General features: G+C 33.1%; 1 protein-coding gene across 1 annotated transcript in view; it reads right to left on the reverse strand.

The window, feature by feature from the left end:
- The window catches only part of DGKB (diacylglycerol kinase beta), a 566,799-nt gene that overhangs the window by 382,872 nt on the left and 168,864 nt on the right, over positions 1-15,063 (reverse strand). Inside the window, exons 12-14 of the mRNA XM_053655066.1 lie at positions 14,932-14,964; positions 9,130-9,246; positions 2,110-2,183 (exon numbers count right to left, since the gene is read on the reverse strand). Of these exons, the coding sequence (XP_053511041.1) occupies positions 2,110-2,183; positions 9,130-9,246; positions 14,932-14,964 (224 nt within the window). The remainder of the gene's footprint in view (positions 1-2,109; positions 2,184-9,129; positions 9,247-14,931; positions 14,965-15,063) is intronic.

A 15,063-nucleotide genomic window follows, 5' to 3' on the forward strand; every position in this document is an offset into this window, starting at 1 on the left:
GAACTCATGGACATGGACAACAGTGTGGTGATTGCAGGGGAGACAGGAGTATAAGGAGACTAAATGGTAATAGAAAAAATACAATAAAAACATTTTAAATTAATAAAAATAAATAGTTAACAAAACATTTCTAGTTTAGCATTTATCATGTGGCATAGCAATGTATCTGCCTATGAGCCTGCTTCCCTGCAGGACTTGTTTTAAGTCTTTTATTCCCAGTACCTAGCAGAGTTTGAATTCACTCGGGCATTATCTAAATGATGATATGTGAGCATTTTCCCAATTGTGGTCTGGCATAGGACACACTTTGTTTGAATATATAATTCTGTGACCTTTTTCTACTTATCTAACATAACAAAATAAACAACAAAAGCATTTTGAAGGAAAACCCTGCCCTGGCTGGCATAGCTTAGTGAATTGAATGTGGGCCTGCAATTCAAAGGGTCGCCAGTTCAATTCCCAGTCAGGGCACATGCCTGGGTTGCCGGCCAGGTCCCCAGTGGTGGGGCATGTGAGAGGCAACCACACATTGATGTTTCTGTCCTTCTCTTTCTCTTTCCCTTCTCTCTCCAAAAATAAATAAATCTTAAAAAAAGAAAACCCTGAACAGAATCTACCTTTTAAAATAAAAGATGCCTCTTTTTGCATCAGAAATAGGTAATTTTAAAAATATATTTACATTTTAAAAAATTTGAATGATCCCTGTTCACGTATAAAGTACAAAACATAAATGAGTGTGGGTATAGTCGCATTCAAATACCCTCCCATACCCCTATTAAGTTTAATTAATTAACTTAATTACATTACTAGACTGCATCTATATTTTTTAATTTAAAGAAAATGGTTTTTATGTATAGGAAAAGGGAAAGGCAGATATTCAGTGAAGGGTCCTGTACGTGATGAGTGTTACTTCAGTTTTAGGGAAATGGCTTTTTCCTTTGAAATATTTATTTTATTTTTCATTTCGACACTCAACTTGTGTTGAATTCTCAACATTAATTTAAGACTTCTGAATTTTTTAAGGAATGTATGTTTTGTGAAGATAACTGTAATATATACAGCAGGTACACTGAATTATAATGGGGAAATAATATTAGCATTATTGTTTAATTACTATTTTGATCTCTGTAAGTGAAGCAACTATCTTGTTAATAAAGCATTATAAATACTTTTAATTATTAAGCCACTATTTATTGAAAATAATTTTGATCATGTTTAATAGAGTTAAAATACAACTGTATATTGATAAAAGGAAAAAATTTTTAAGTAGAAATAATATCTTTTTAGTTGAGAAATAAAGAATATTCCTTATTTCACTGAAATATAGCTAGAAGTTAAATGGTAAGAAAGAAATTTCATTCATGGAAACATTTTAACTACATTATTTAGTAAACCAAAAAGGTAATTTCTGGTTTATTATCATGCTGTTTATGTTAGTGTTTTTATTTGATTACTGATTTTTGGTTAGGATTAGAAAAGACCTCTAGAAATTATTAAGGCAGGTACAATCACATTTTGTTTATGGCTACCTTCTTTAGCAGGATGTAAGATTTATTCCCCAGTGTGATTTTCAGGCTTTTATTAAATATGATTAAATCATGAACTCCTTCCAAAAATAAAAATTTTATGTTGTAGATGAGAATATTGAGATACCTGATAATGCCTCATTAGTACTTACATTCAATGTGTTGTTTTCTTTGGGAAATATGGCATTGTGTTCTAATTCTATTCCTCATTACTGGTTAATGATTTACCTGAAGTCACCCTGTTGACCATTTAGAGAACCAATTTTATTTCAACATTATTTATGCAGAATGCTGTATGCAAAGCTCTTTGATAAGGGCTAGGGGTAATAGGTAGGGTAGAGAGAAATCAAATAACTGATTTATGATAAAATGTTTATAAAAGAGCATTATTATACTAAAATTTCAATTATAAAAATAAGGAGAGATTAAAACAATATATTACATACACACACTAGCATTATTTGTCTCACATTAAAATAAGTAAACCATGAGAAGTAATGTTTGTGAGTAGTTTTACACAATTTTAGTGAATCTTTTCACACAGATATGACATAGAAAATAAACATGACTTGAAAAAACATACCTTTCTCCTTGCTTCCCGCCACTTTTGGGATTTACGAAAACTAAAAGTGGATGGGTTCCAGGAACGGGAGTGATCTAAAAGAAAAGGTGGTTATGCAGACAAATTACTCATGTATATGGCAAAGACCCGTGTTATTTCTACATCATGAAATACCCATTAGCAATTCAAGAATATGGTTTTTTGTTGTTAAATGTGGATATCTACACACACAGATCTACATAGTAACTGTTAAATACAGTGAGATATACGTGTGTGCATGTGTGTGTGTGTGTAAAATTCAAGGTCTGTCTAGAAAAAGCCCAACCATTGTTAATGTAACAAGAACAGTTTGTGTGACACTGATGTAACTAATCTAGCAGCCAAAGAGAACAGATTAGAATGCACATTCCTGAACAATGATGACTTCACTGTACTTGGTAGTGGGGGTGGTAGATGCCATTGAGTGAGCATGTGTATTGTGTGGCCATCACACTTAAAATGACTGAGTGAGTAGACCAATGAATCTGCATCAAATTTTGCATTAAGCTTGAACATTCCTCTGTAGAAACTATTCAAATGATTCAGAAGGCCACAACTATGGGCAACTGGTGATTGGCAGCTTCATTATGACAATGCACCCATTCATGCATCTCATGCAGAGTCATCTTGTACAGAATTTTTTGGCAAAACATCAAATCACCCAAGTGACTCAGCAGCCTTACAGCTAGATTCAGCATCCTGCAACTTCTGGCTCTCCCCAAAATTGAAACCACCTTGAAAGGAAAGAGATTTCAGACCATCGATGAGATTCAGGAAAAGGCAATGGGGCAGCTGACAATGATTGGGAGAACTGTGTGAGGTCCCAAGGTGCTCACTTTGAAGGAGACTGAGGTGCCATTGCCCTATATACAATGTTTCTTGTGTCTTGTATCATCTTCAGTAAATGCCCATAACCCAAAGGAGACCTCAGAATGCAACCTAATTTGCCAGCATCTTGACCTTGAACTTTCTATCCTTTAGAACTGTACCTTGAACTTTCCATCCTTTAGAACTGTGAGAAGTAAATGTCTGTTGTTTACATCATCCACTCAGTGGTATTTTGTTATAGCTTCCCAAGCTGATTAATACAGAAGTGTCCTATAGAAACCCAGGGTGTGCTCTTTAAAAATGAAGAGTGAGAGCTTCTAGTCATCTCTCTCAAGACACCAGCATAGAATTTGATATTATGACCAGCATCCATCAGTGATCATGAGCTGACCTTGAACAAGCACAGATGGAGGAAGGAAAAGATAGTACCAGCCCTGATGAAAATGTGGAGCTATCTTACTGGCCCTACTTCTGGAAATCCTACTTCTGTACTTCATTTACATGAGAGAAAAATTATGATTACCTTGTCTGAACCACTGTTATGTTTTCTGTGTTCCTTGTTTATTGCTGTTTCCCTGTTTAAATCTGCTTAATCTAATTGTAATGAATTTTGAGGGGAAAAGATCCATAGGGGAAAAGATCTGGATACAGATACAACCAGGCATAGAAACTTTATGTTTCATCAAACTTATAAATATTTCCAATTCCTGATTGAAGAACAACAGAAACTTGATATCAAAGTCTATGAATAGTCCCTATATTTCACTTCATCTTATATTGTAATTCCCACTATTGAACATGGGCATCATCATTTTCAGTTAATCCTTTTGTAATGTCTGAGGTAAGGAAAAATGTAGGTATTATTACATGTGATATTTCAGTTAGTATATTCAGCACATTTGCTTCCAGACCTTGTTCTCCAGAGCTATCTAAATAAGATAAGAACTAACTTCCACAATTCAGAATTGAGTCAGAGGGAACAAATTTGCACTGTATAACAAATCACATATACTTAAAGGAATTTAATTAGATGAAAGAAATATAAACAGTTTTCTTAGTTTCTGAAACTCAGTGAATGTGATTTCCATGAATAACATTTTATGGAAATAAAAAATAATCTTTTTATTTGACTTATTTTTATTTTTATATTTAAAAACAATTTCAAATATATGGAAAAGTTGAAAACACTGTGGAATTTTTTTCTGAACAATTTCAGAGTAAGTTGTCAAAATCACATTTCATACCTTTTGATTACATTAGAATTGCCAACACACAAGGACATTTTTATGTAAATATAACACTTCAAAATGAGAATAACATGATTCTGGACTTCTTTCTTTTGTTATAATAGCCATTATTGAGACAATTGTTGAAACCTGAATGGAATCAGGATTAGACAGCACTAATATATCAAATTTATAGTCAAGTTTACTAATTCTGTTTTGAACTAACTACATCTAATAGTCCTTAAAATGAAAAATTTTCAATTTTATGTTCATATGATAACTCCTTTTTTTCCTTTAAGGAATTATGTATTAAATGTTTATCTTTTTTTCTTTTTATTTAATTTATTGGACTGACACTGGTAAACAAAATTATATAAGTTTCAAATGCACAGTTTTACCACACATCTGTACACTATATTTTGTTTTCACCACCCCAAGTCAAGTCTCCGTCCATTACCATTTATCCCCACTTTATATTCTTCTACTTCCCCACACCCTCTTCCTAGAAATCACCACATAGTTGTCTGTGTCCATAAGGTTTCTCCCACTTTTTGTTTTTTGCTCAATGATTTTGAAATAAGATGTACAACTCAGTTATTTTGAAAACTGATAAACTGATTTACTGCCATCCTAAAGTATCATATTCATTTTGTTAAAGATTTGATGGGGGGGGAGACACAAACATGAATATATAAAAACTGGTTATTTTAAAACTATTTGTTACTGGAACTCATTATTTATATATTCTTTGAAATAATTTACAGTGGAATCATATATAAAACATATGAAAGTCAAGTTGCTGTGTTTACATTGTAAAAAAATACCCTGAACCTGTTTTCAGTCTCATATCACCCACCACTGGACTTGAGGCATCTCTATAGAACCCTGGGCTTCTCAAAACAATTGTTTAAGACACATTCAGATAGAATAATACAGTATAATCTAGAAAATATTAATAGCAGGATGAAGTATTCAAGAAAGATTTCATAGCATGTGTGGTACTTAAAAACCTTGAAGAATAATTATAAATTAGGTGGGAAAAGCATTCCTGAAGGAGAGAGTTCATACTAGATTATTCTCTATAGAGAATAGAGCTAATCAGATGAAGTCTTACTCACATAAAGGAGCAATTTCTTATAGAAGATATTAAAGAACATGACTTTAGGGCCAGACTGATTTTGAATCCCTGTTCAACCTCTCCTTTCTACATATACCCTTTCCCTTAATGATCTCATTTTAAATGACAGCTTTAATTTTCATTAAAATGCCTTTCACATCCAAATTCTTATCTGTCTAGTGCCCTAAACTGTAGATTCACATATCTGTCTGCCTACTTGACATTTTCATTTTGATATCCAAAGTCAGAAATTTCTCCCAAACCTCTTTCACCCAGACCCTTCTTGATCTTGTCTGCAACTAAGTCAAACATCTTAGAGGTGTCCCTGACTTCTCACTTCTCATCTGGCCATCTTACATAAAGTTATAGACAACTATGATGCTTTGTCCTATGATGCTTTGTACACTGCTTTTTCATCTCAGTTTTCCCATATCACTTATAAGCTAGCAGTTTAGCTGTATGGAGACAGAAACTCACTTTAAAGCTTACTGCAATAGTCAAAGTATAGAGTAATAATTCTGGACATAGAGAGGGAGTTAAAATGATACTGGTGAACTGATTATGAAAGAATCTACAGGCTTGAGGAGCCCAAAGTGGGCAAATGATGACAGACACACACACACACAAACACACACACACCTATCAATGAAAGGGAACTCATTTTTATAAATACACCATGTATTGTTTATGGTACAATGCGATGTAGTTTATCTCATTGATTATAAGAGTGAAATACTGCAAATGACAAAGACTAGGGATGGGGAGAAACAGTTGAGGTAGGAAAACATTGGTTCACTTTTAAGAGTAAAGATCCCTCTTTGCCTTGTGTTAAGAATATTACAAACTAGACTCTTTGGTTCTTAAATAATCCTTTCATTTGAAAAGTTTTCTCAAAGAATAATTAGGGACAAAGTAACTTTTTAACATATTTTAAACAATTGTTCTCATTTTCTATATATTTGTTCACATATGGATAGCCATCTGTATTTTTACGTCTCCCTCACGCTAAGATACTGTAGCTTCAATTACATTTGATCATATATATTAAGTGTAAACCTATGGTGTGAGCAATGACAAAGACAGAGTGCCTAACCACCTCTATTTGAAGTCCCCTAGGACTTGGGTTAATTAATGAGACTCATCCTAAGGTTATACATGATCTATTACTTCCTCTAATTAGAAATAATAACCCTGATCATTATGCTGGTTAGCTGGAAAGAAGTAAGATGAATGTGCTTAACTATGATTAATAGTCTCCTTTAAGCAGTGGAGATCTCTTCTGTCACTGAGTTATATGCAAACTGGGAAGCAACTCAATGCTTTTTTATGATATATATTTTTAATACTCTAAAAAATCAATTTTCTGGCAGCTCTTTGTATCCTTCTGATTAAAAAAAACATAGTATTATTTTAAAAGTGATTACCACAACAAAAAATATTTATTTTTTTAATTTTGCATGAAAAAGATAAACAAGAATTTAATCTTTCACCTTTTTAAATATTTTCTCCAAAATTCTGTGAACACCTATGTGTAATCATATTTCATTCCATTCTGCTGAAGAGAAACAGACTACTTTAGATGATTCTATACCAAATATTGAAAATTCAAAAAGTTACAATGATGATGATTACATGAAGTGATATTTATCCACCACTGTTTAGTAAGGGCTGATGTCCATCCTTTGCTTACTGGTAACTTTCCCTGGCGCTTCCATGTGCCACAGAAAGCCTGGAAGTTACTGGGGGGGCAGAGATGAAACTCATCCACATAAAAAGTTCATCATCTACTGCTTTTACTGTGATTGATTTAGTTGGAATAGGTGGAATAGTCTTAATTTTTTTTTACAAAAAGGAAAATTCAACTTATATATGACACAGTTTAAAATATTATACATGCACATTTAATTTTGCTTTAAAGTCTGAGTAAAGTAAGGTTTGATTATTCAAACCTTGAGTAACTGAGGTGAAAACATTTATAATTCTAGTACCTACATAAGTTTTATTTTTAAATGTGCAACAATATAAAAGTAAATAAAATAAAAAAGATGGTGAGCAGTATAGCATTTATATACCTGTTAAAATTTCTTAGCCAAGGAGACAGTGCAAAACACAGGAACTCTGAGTCAGATGGTCCTCATTCAAACCTTAATTTTGCCAATGACTAAGTGCAAGGCCCTGAAAATAAGTTTAATTTTGAACACCAATGTCCTCATTTTTAACATAGTAATAATAATAATGATTTTTATCATATGAATATTGAGGATAACTGAGAACTAATATTTATGTCATATGTGTATATGGAAAATTAACTTAATTTGTATAAAATATTATTATAGTGCCTAGCGGAAACTGTTTAACAAACAATGCATGTTTCCCTTTTACAGTGAGAAGTGCCTAGCCAAGTGGGAAACACACTTAAATTTTAAAATTTGGTTTTCCTGCCACTATTTTTATTGCAAGAACCCAGAATGAGTAAAGATACAAATTAATAAGTATTTTCAACTGACATACTAAACTTACAAATGTTTTTTTCACTACAATTTTTATAGGATCAACTAATTACAGTTTATTTGCTATCATATTTTGAATAGATGTTATATGTGGGGCTTTAAATGAAAATTCTAAACACACAGATGAGTTCCACAAAGTGTACGTCCTTGTTTCCCTCTTTCAATAATTAACTTTGATACTCTCTATCCAGTGTAGTAATTTTGTCATTCAGAACTTCCTTTTTTATTTAAATTTATTAATTCATAATTAATTTTCCATTTACAAAGTGTTTTATTAGATCAAAACAAAATAATAACCTGGATATCAATATTTTCAATTGTTAAATTTTCAATGAGATATTCAAAATAATAAAGAAACCAGTATTTAAGCAACTACTGTGTGCTCTGAACTGTGCTTTCAAATGATGGACTATCAAAGATATACTCCATAGTGTCATAGATAAAATAATAAATGAAACAGAAAGACACAATATAATGTATATTGAGTGCAAGTATGTGATGTATATCTTTCTGTGGTAGATGGTTGGAAAGTTTGCCTGGACAGCATGAAACTCATAGCACATTCTTAAGGAGAGAAACATATAGGTAGGAAAAAACTTCACAATTTTATAGAGTAAGCCTTCATTGATTTTTTTTCATATTGGAGTGAGAAACAGAGGCAAAATAAAATGTATTTAATTCAATGTACAGAATATTCTAAAAAACAGATGGAAAAAAATCTTCTTTCTGATGTCAGAGACCCTGAGGGTAACAGAAATTTTTTAAGTACTAAAAACATGACATTGAGTTACCTATTTTTACTTACATTAGAAATATCTTTGAGATTTCAATTTTGACTTAAAACCAGAAAATAAATATGATAATAAGTTCATTATTTTTATTATTTATTTAGAAACAAAAGTGTTCACAGAGTTCATTCTATTCTTTCCAAAGACCTACTTTGCCATGAAAATGACTCTTCCAAATGTATACACTAATATGGAGAACATATACTTATGAACAAAAAATACATATATAGATAATAAATGTGTCTTTAGTAATAAGTAACAATAATTGAAAAAACTTAGGATTGGCAGACTCCTTTCCAATTTGAATTTAAGTGAATGCAAATTCATAAATGGTTAATCTAACCAGAATGTCACTCTGTCAATCAACTACAATACTAATGTCTTAATAAAGTAATAAAGATTTTTCTGAAGTAATCTGCTAAGCTAATCTTCACATTAAATGAATGTGTTGATACCTTGGCATATGCCCCCTCTAAAAGCACAGGAGGAACAAATAGGAAAACTACCAAAATTTACATTTAAAAAAGTCATACCTGCAGACCTTGCCCATCCACAGTAACTGAGTTGGCTCTTTGCATCTTGTTCTTGTCAGTCCCTTTGTTCGGCTGCTGGGAGCCACCCTTTTCCTTTTTCACTGTTGCTTGTCTTTCCTGTAAGGAAAAAAGACCCCCCCAAAACTCTTTTATAAAAATGTTGAATGGTTTTACTAAAAGGGTCACAGTATAGTAAAGTCTCATGGCTAATTTGGGCCCAAATTTCTAATGACTAGTATAAAAGCAGTTGCTTTCAACTGAATATATATATATGACAGATGCATAATCAAAACATTCATTAAAGAAAGGGTATGAAAGAAAATCAACTTGTATTATCCTTAGGGGCCAATTATGAACCTTAATACCTGTATAGAAATGCCCTTTCTAGCTGCCCACATGACTATCTATCTAAAATGTATATGAATCCCAAAATTATTTTAATTTCAACCTAGCCCCCTTGAAAATAAATTGCGTTCTAGACAATAACTCACCACCTCCCTCATTATATGGTATGAGACACCATAATGTTACCTGACTGAATAGTGTAACAGTGACTGAATGGGTCCTTTTGATTCCAACTTTGGCTCCCTTCACTCAGTTCTTTCCTTCCTTCACTGGCCTCCAGCTGCACCTACCTCCTCATTGTGCCATAATCACATCATCATGCTCTTCATGCAGGCTCTTACTGTCACTGCACTCTACTGGAAAGCTCTTATTTGTATATCCCTTGGTCTTGCTCCTCATTTACTTCACATTTCTGGTCAACTGTCATGAATGCTTTTCTATTTACTGCAGCCTTGTGTATGTGTGTATGTAATTTAATACAGCCTGAAATGTCTGTTTAATTTGTTTAATACTGGTCTTCCTCTGCTTTAATCAGAGCTTCATAAGTGAAAGGATAGAGAAATACATAAATTTTAGCATCATAAAAACAAAACAGGAAGTACCTAAAGCATTATTATGAGAAATAGTTTTGACCTTGTCTAGTCTGGGTGTGAACAATTGCCCTGATCAACTACCAGTGTTTTCCACGTGTGCTTAAAGGCTCCAGTGTTGCTTTCTTATCACTTACTCAGATAGTTATTTCTTAGTTTTTGTATTTGCCTTTTTAGAGTACAATTTAACTTCCTGTAATTTAGAAAAATATTTTTAAGTAGACTTAAAAGTAACACCCTATTAAAAATATATCAGGCACAGATGAATCAGAAAACTTCTTGAACCAAAATAAATGTTAATCAGGACAGTCCATCTAGTTTGCTGTCTCAGGTGCAAAATTTTTTAAAAAGTATATATATACACACATATACACATACATATATACACATATATATGTATGGCTGAAAATGGGTTTATATATATTTGTGTATGTGACTAAAAACAGATGGTACAATAGAATTTCTGAAATTCAAATTCTCTGGAAAATGTTGTATTTACAGATAAACATAATTTCTGATAAAAATATCAACACTTTAAAAGATTAATCATGCTTTATAAGATTACAAATTATAAGTTTGTCCATAAAAGTTGAGTATAATGTTCAGAAAGAATGAATTATAGGATGAAGTTTGGAACAAAGAGCCTGGGATGAATTCCATCTCTGCTACTTAAATATTATGTAACCTCAGAGAACTTATTCTTTCTCAAAATGAAGGTAGTAAATAATACCTATTTCTCTAAGTGTTTCAAGTTTAATAGAAAATGTACGAACTCCTAACATTGTGCCTGTATTAGAGTATGTGCTCAATAAATGAAACTTATTAGGAATAATATAAAATGAATCGGTTCTACCATGGAGGGGTTCATTAATATTACCTTTATGAAAAGTGTTTTTATACTTACAAATGCACATATATATATATATGTATATATATATATACATAGTACTAGTTACATTAACATCTGTTTAGATAAGTGAAGACCAAGCTTAGTTTACATAAGAAAATCTATAGCTTGTATTAAAAGTTTGAAAATGAAATAAAGTTGGTGAGTATATGAACAACTTCATCTTCAGTACTTTTTTTTTTAGGTTTGGGCTCTAAATGACAGAATAAATTTGTTATAATTAAGAAAATATTGTTGTTCCAGGTAAATTATCCCAGATATAAAAAGACTTGGAAAATTATTGTTTTAAATCAATAGAAATTATTCAAACACTGAAAAGAGCTACTCTAAGAAAACCATGAAAGAATATAGAACATATAACTACAAAATATAAAACACAGTTATTGATATTTAAGTGTTTTCAAATATCAATCATTTGTGCTTGCTAGACAGACATTTTAAATATAGAATTCAATGTTTGGTGATCTTTGGACTCCACAAGTAGCAAACAGATTGTAACTAGGGAATATATTGTATTACAATTCCAAAGAATAATCACCATAATGAACACAGAAGCAAAACTGAACAGACCATTCACAGAACACAGAAAGATGAAATAAATGAAATAAAAAGACCTCACTTTAAATATGTTCTCTAAAAAATACTTTTCTGTATCATGCTGATTCTCAGATGTTTTTAGTATTTGTGTGTGGTTGACAACTGCTTTCACAAAAGGGATGTTTACCACAATCCTTAAGCCTGCTGTTATCGATCATTCACAAACTACAAGCAGCAAGTGATGATTACCTCAAGCACAGGGTTTTCTTCTTTTTGTCCAATCTCAGCATGAGATACAAGTAGCAGCAAAGCACCACCATTGGTACAAAGCCACAAAGAAGGGGAGGGGGATACTCTGCTGCCAACAGCATCTTTCAAAGGAATCCTGCCACTTACTTTCTCTGCTATTTCACCAATTGCCTGAATGGAGACATAGCCCTTTTGACCCCTAGGGCTAGGCCACAAAAATTTCCCAGAAACTCTAGAATTTTAACCCAAAGTAACACTGGCATATTCTTAATATAAAAATCTCCCTGAGGCAAAAGTGTCACCATATCATTGAGACTTATAAGGGTTAGCAGCTCTGAAAAAGCAATTTACCTTTGGTAAGTGTGACCTGACTGTGGGATTTGAATATTTCTCTGCCCAGAGAAACTCATTCATTTCAAAAATGGCCAAGACTCTAAATCTTTTGGCAAGTGATCTACAATCTCTAACTCACCATTGAACTCATCTATAAAATGAAAGCTTCATGTGATGATACACTGAAAAAATGTGAAATACTGGCATAAAATTGGCAGTACATACAGTAATTTTTAAAATAAAAAATTGTTATAGTTTACCATTAAGTTAAAAACGAGTAAGATGCTGAAGGAACATATGTGCATAATCAATGGACACAGACAAGGGTGTGGTGATGGTCAGAGGGAAATGGGAGGAAAATGAGAATATTTGTAATAGTGTCAACAATAAACATAAAGCTAAAAGAGTATACTATACATCAAAGCAAATAGAAACTTTTAAAGGAGTTAACTATGGGTGCCCTGCAGGCCCATGAGGAAATCCTTTAATTTGGACTGCTTACTGGCAAATGGGACTGCCATTATCAGGTTGTATGTGTGTGTATGTGCCTCAACTCCACTCCTGCTCCATTCCTTTGTAAAGCCGCACTAACCGATGCCCCAGGAAACCTAAGGTTAAAAGTGAGGAGGCAGCATTCTTGTATGCACACATTCAGCACTCCTTTCCATATGTTATGTTCAATAGCCAACCTGGTGATTTCTGTGTGGTACCCAATCTGTGTTTGCCAGTTCCAAGTAGAATTTATCTTGTTTTTGTAACCAGGTAAGTTCATTATTACTCATGCTGTTGGATTATGTGTAAAAAATGAGTTATTTCTCTAAATTACTTGCATGCTTTGGAAAGAGAGACTGGTATCAGGTGCATGAGTGTGCCTGTGTGTGTGTAGGAGGTCGGGTCACCTTGGGGTTGGACACAATTGATTATAAAAGCATGGAGAATTAGTAATAAAAACTAAGGGGTTTTAAACACCAATTGCTCCACAGATATCCTTAACTTTTGGTTATATTTTAAAACAACTGACTGGGCCCTGGCTGGTGTGACTCAGTGAACTGACTGAGCATGGGTCTGCGAACTGAAGGGGTGTGGGTCCAATTCCCAGTCAGTGCACATGCCTGCGCTGTGGGCCTGGTCCCCAGTTGGGGGTGTGCAAGAGGCAACCCATCCAAGTATCTACGATACATCATCAGTGTTTCTCTTCCTCTTTCCTTCCCTTCCTCCCTCTCTAAAAGATAAATTAAAATCTTAAAAAAAAATCTGAACAGAATTGGAAACAATTACTTTCATTAATATACAAATACCCTAGACCAAATAGGAATGTTTTCATTTGACTTTAAAACAATTGATAATTGAAATGTATGGATGAGTAAATGGGGGATAAATGTCATTTCCAAATAGTAGCTATGCCTTCATAGAAAAGGCCTCTATTCTGTCAAAAGTATAGTCAATTAATATACATTTATATAATATGAGTATAATGTTTAAGGTATGCATATATCTTTCCATCAGTTTCCTTACCTACACTTTAACCACTTTTTCCATTAACCAACAAGCAATTGTTCCTGAGGGTGGAGCATTGGGGTGTGTCTCTCTCTCTCTGCCTGTGTGTCTCTGGGTATCTCTGTGAGTGTGTGTATTCACACACTCATTTATATTGCTACACATGGGCTCAAGAAAAGTTCTGGAAAAATACAGTTGAAATAAACTTACACAATGATGTCAGAGGATAGCAATAACTTTTTAAAGATCATATTTATTTATTTTCAGAGACAGGGGAAGTGAGGGAGAAAGAGAGGGAAAGAAATATGGATTGGTTGCCTCTTGTAGGTCCCCAGCTGGGGACTTGGCCAGCAACCCAAGCATGTGCCCTGAATGGAAATTGCCTTTTTTGTGCAATTATTTTATTCTCTAAATAAATTCATACTTAAATGGTTATTCACATATTATAAATAATAATTTTCATAAGAAGCAGATTCAAATTATCATTGTAAGGAAATGATGCCACTTGAGCATAATCCTTTAGAGACAGTAACAATTGAATTTTGTCACAGAATAATATGGAGGCTTTGGTTCATTAATGCACGGTAAAGCTAATACTTCACTGAAATCAAATGTAGAGCCCTCCCTGGGTGGCTCAGTTGGTTAGAGCATCATCCCAGTGTGCCAAGGGTGTGGGGTTCGATCCTCAGCCAAGGTACATGCAAGAATCATCCAGAGAATATGTAAATAAGTGGAAGAGCAAATCAATGTTTCTCACTATCTCTCTCTCTCAATATTAAAAAAAAAGAAAAATGTAACAATGCCTACATTTATTTTCTAAGCAAGCCATTTATCCTGGACTGTATTTGATTAGCATCACTTTCTATATGATGTCATATGCTAAATGATTAATTAATGTAAGTGTACTGTTTTTTCACAGCAACAGACACTTGAAAGAAAAGGAGCAAGAGTTTTTCAACATACTATCAGTGAAAGCTATATTTTAATGGCTCAGAGGATTTGTTTTAGGTTTAATGTATTTATATTTTAACTTGTCAAGTGGAAACGATGCTACCCTTGTATGCTGGTCTTGGTCAAAACTCTTTGCAAAGTAACCTTTATTTAGCTCTATATACTTTGTTTCACATGACTTCTTGTTTTTCTAATGTTTGCCACAAATGTAGGTTGGAAACGCTTCAAGTCTATCCCATCATGAAAATCTAAAGATCCCTCAGGACATGAGAAAAAATAAAATATACAAATTAATGTTAATGGTCACTAAGACAACCCAACATGTTTTTATAACAACACAAGAGGTATAATGACCTATAATTGCAATTGTGAAAACCTTTTTTGCTTACGCACCTCAGGGACTGAACCTCCTGAAGTGGGCAGAGTCTGTTGAAAAAGAGAAGTTCATATTAAAGCTGAAAAAAAGATCAAACTGAAAACAAGTATCAGTGAAGATTCTTATATCACTATTCTCTTGTGAAATAA

The sequence above is a fragment of the Artibeus jamaicensis genome, unplaced genomic scaffold (genome assembly GCF_021234435.1).
Source record: "Artibeus jamaicensis isolate MK-2021 breed Jamaican fruit bat unplaced genomic scaffold, CSHL_Jam_final contig_923, whole genome shotgun sequence".
In the NCBI taxonomy this organism is placed as follows: Eukaryota; Metazoa; Chordata; class Mammalia; order Chiroptera; family Phyllostomidae; genus Artibeus; species Artibeus jamaicensis.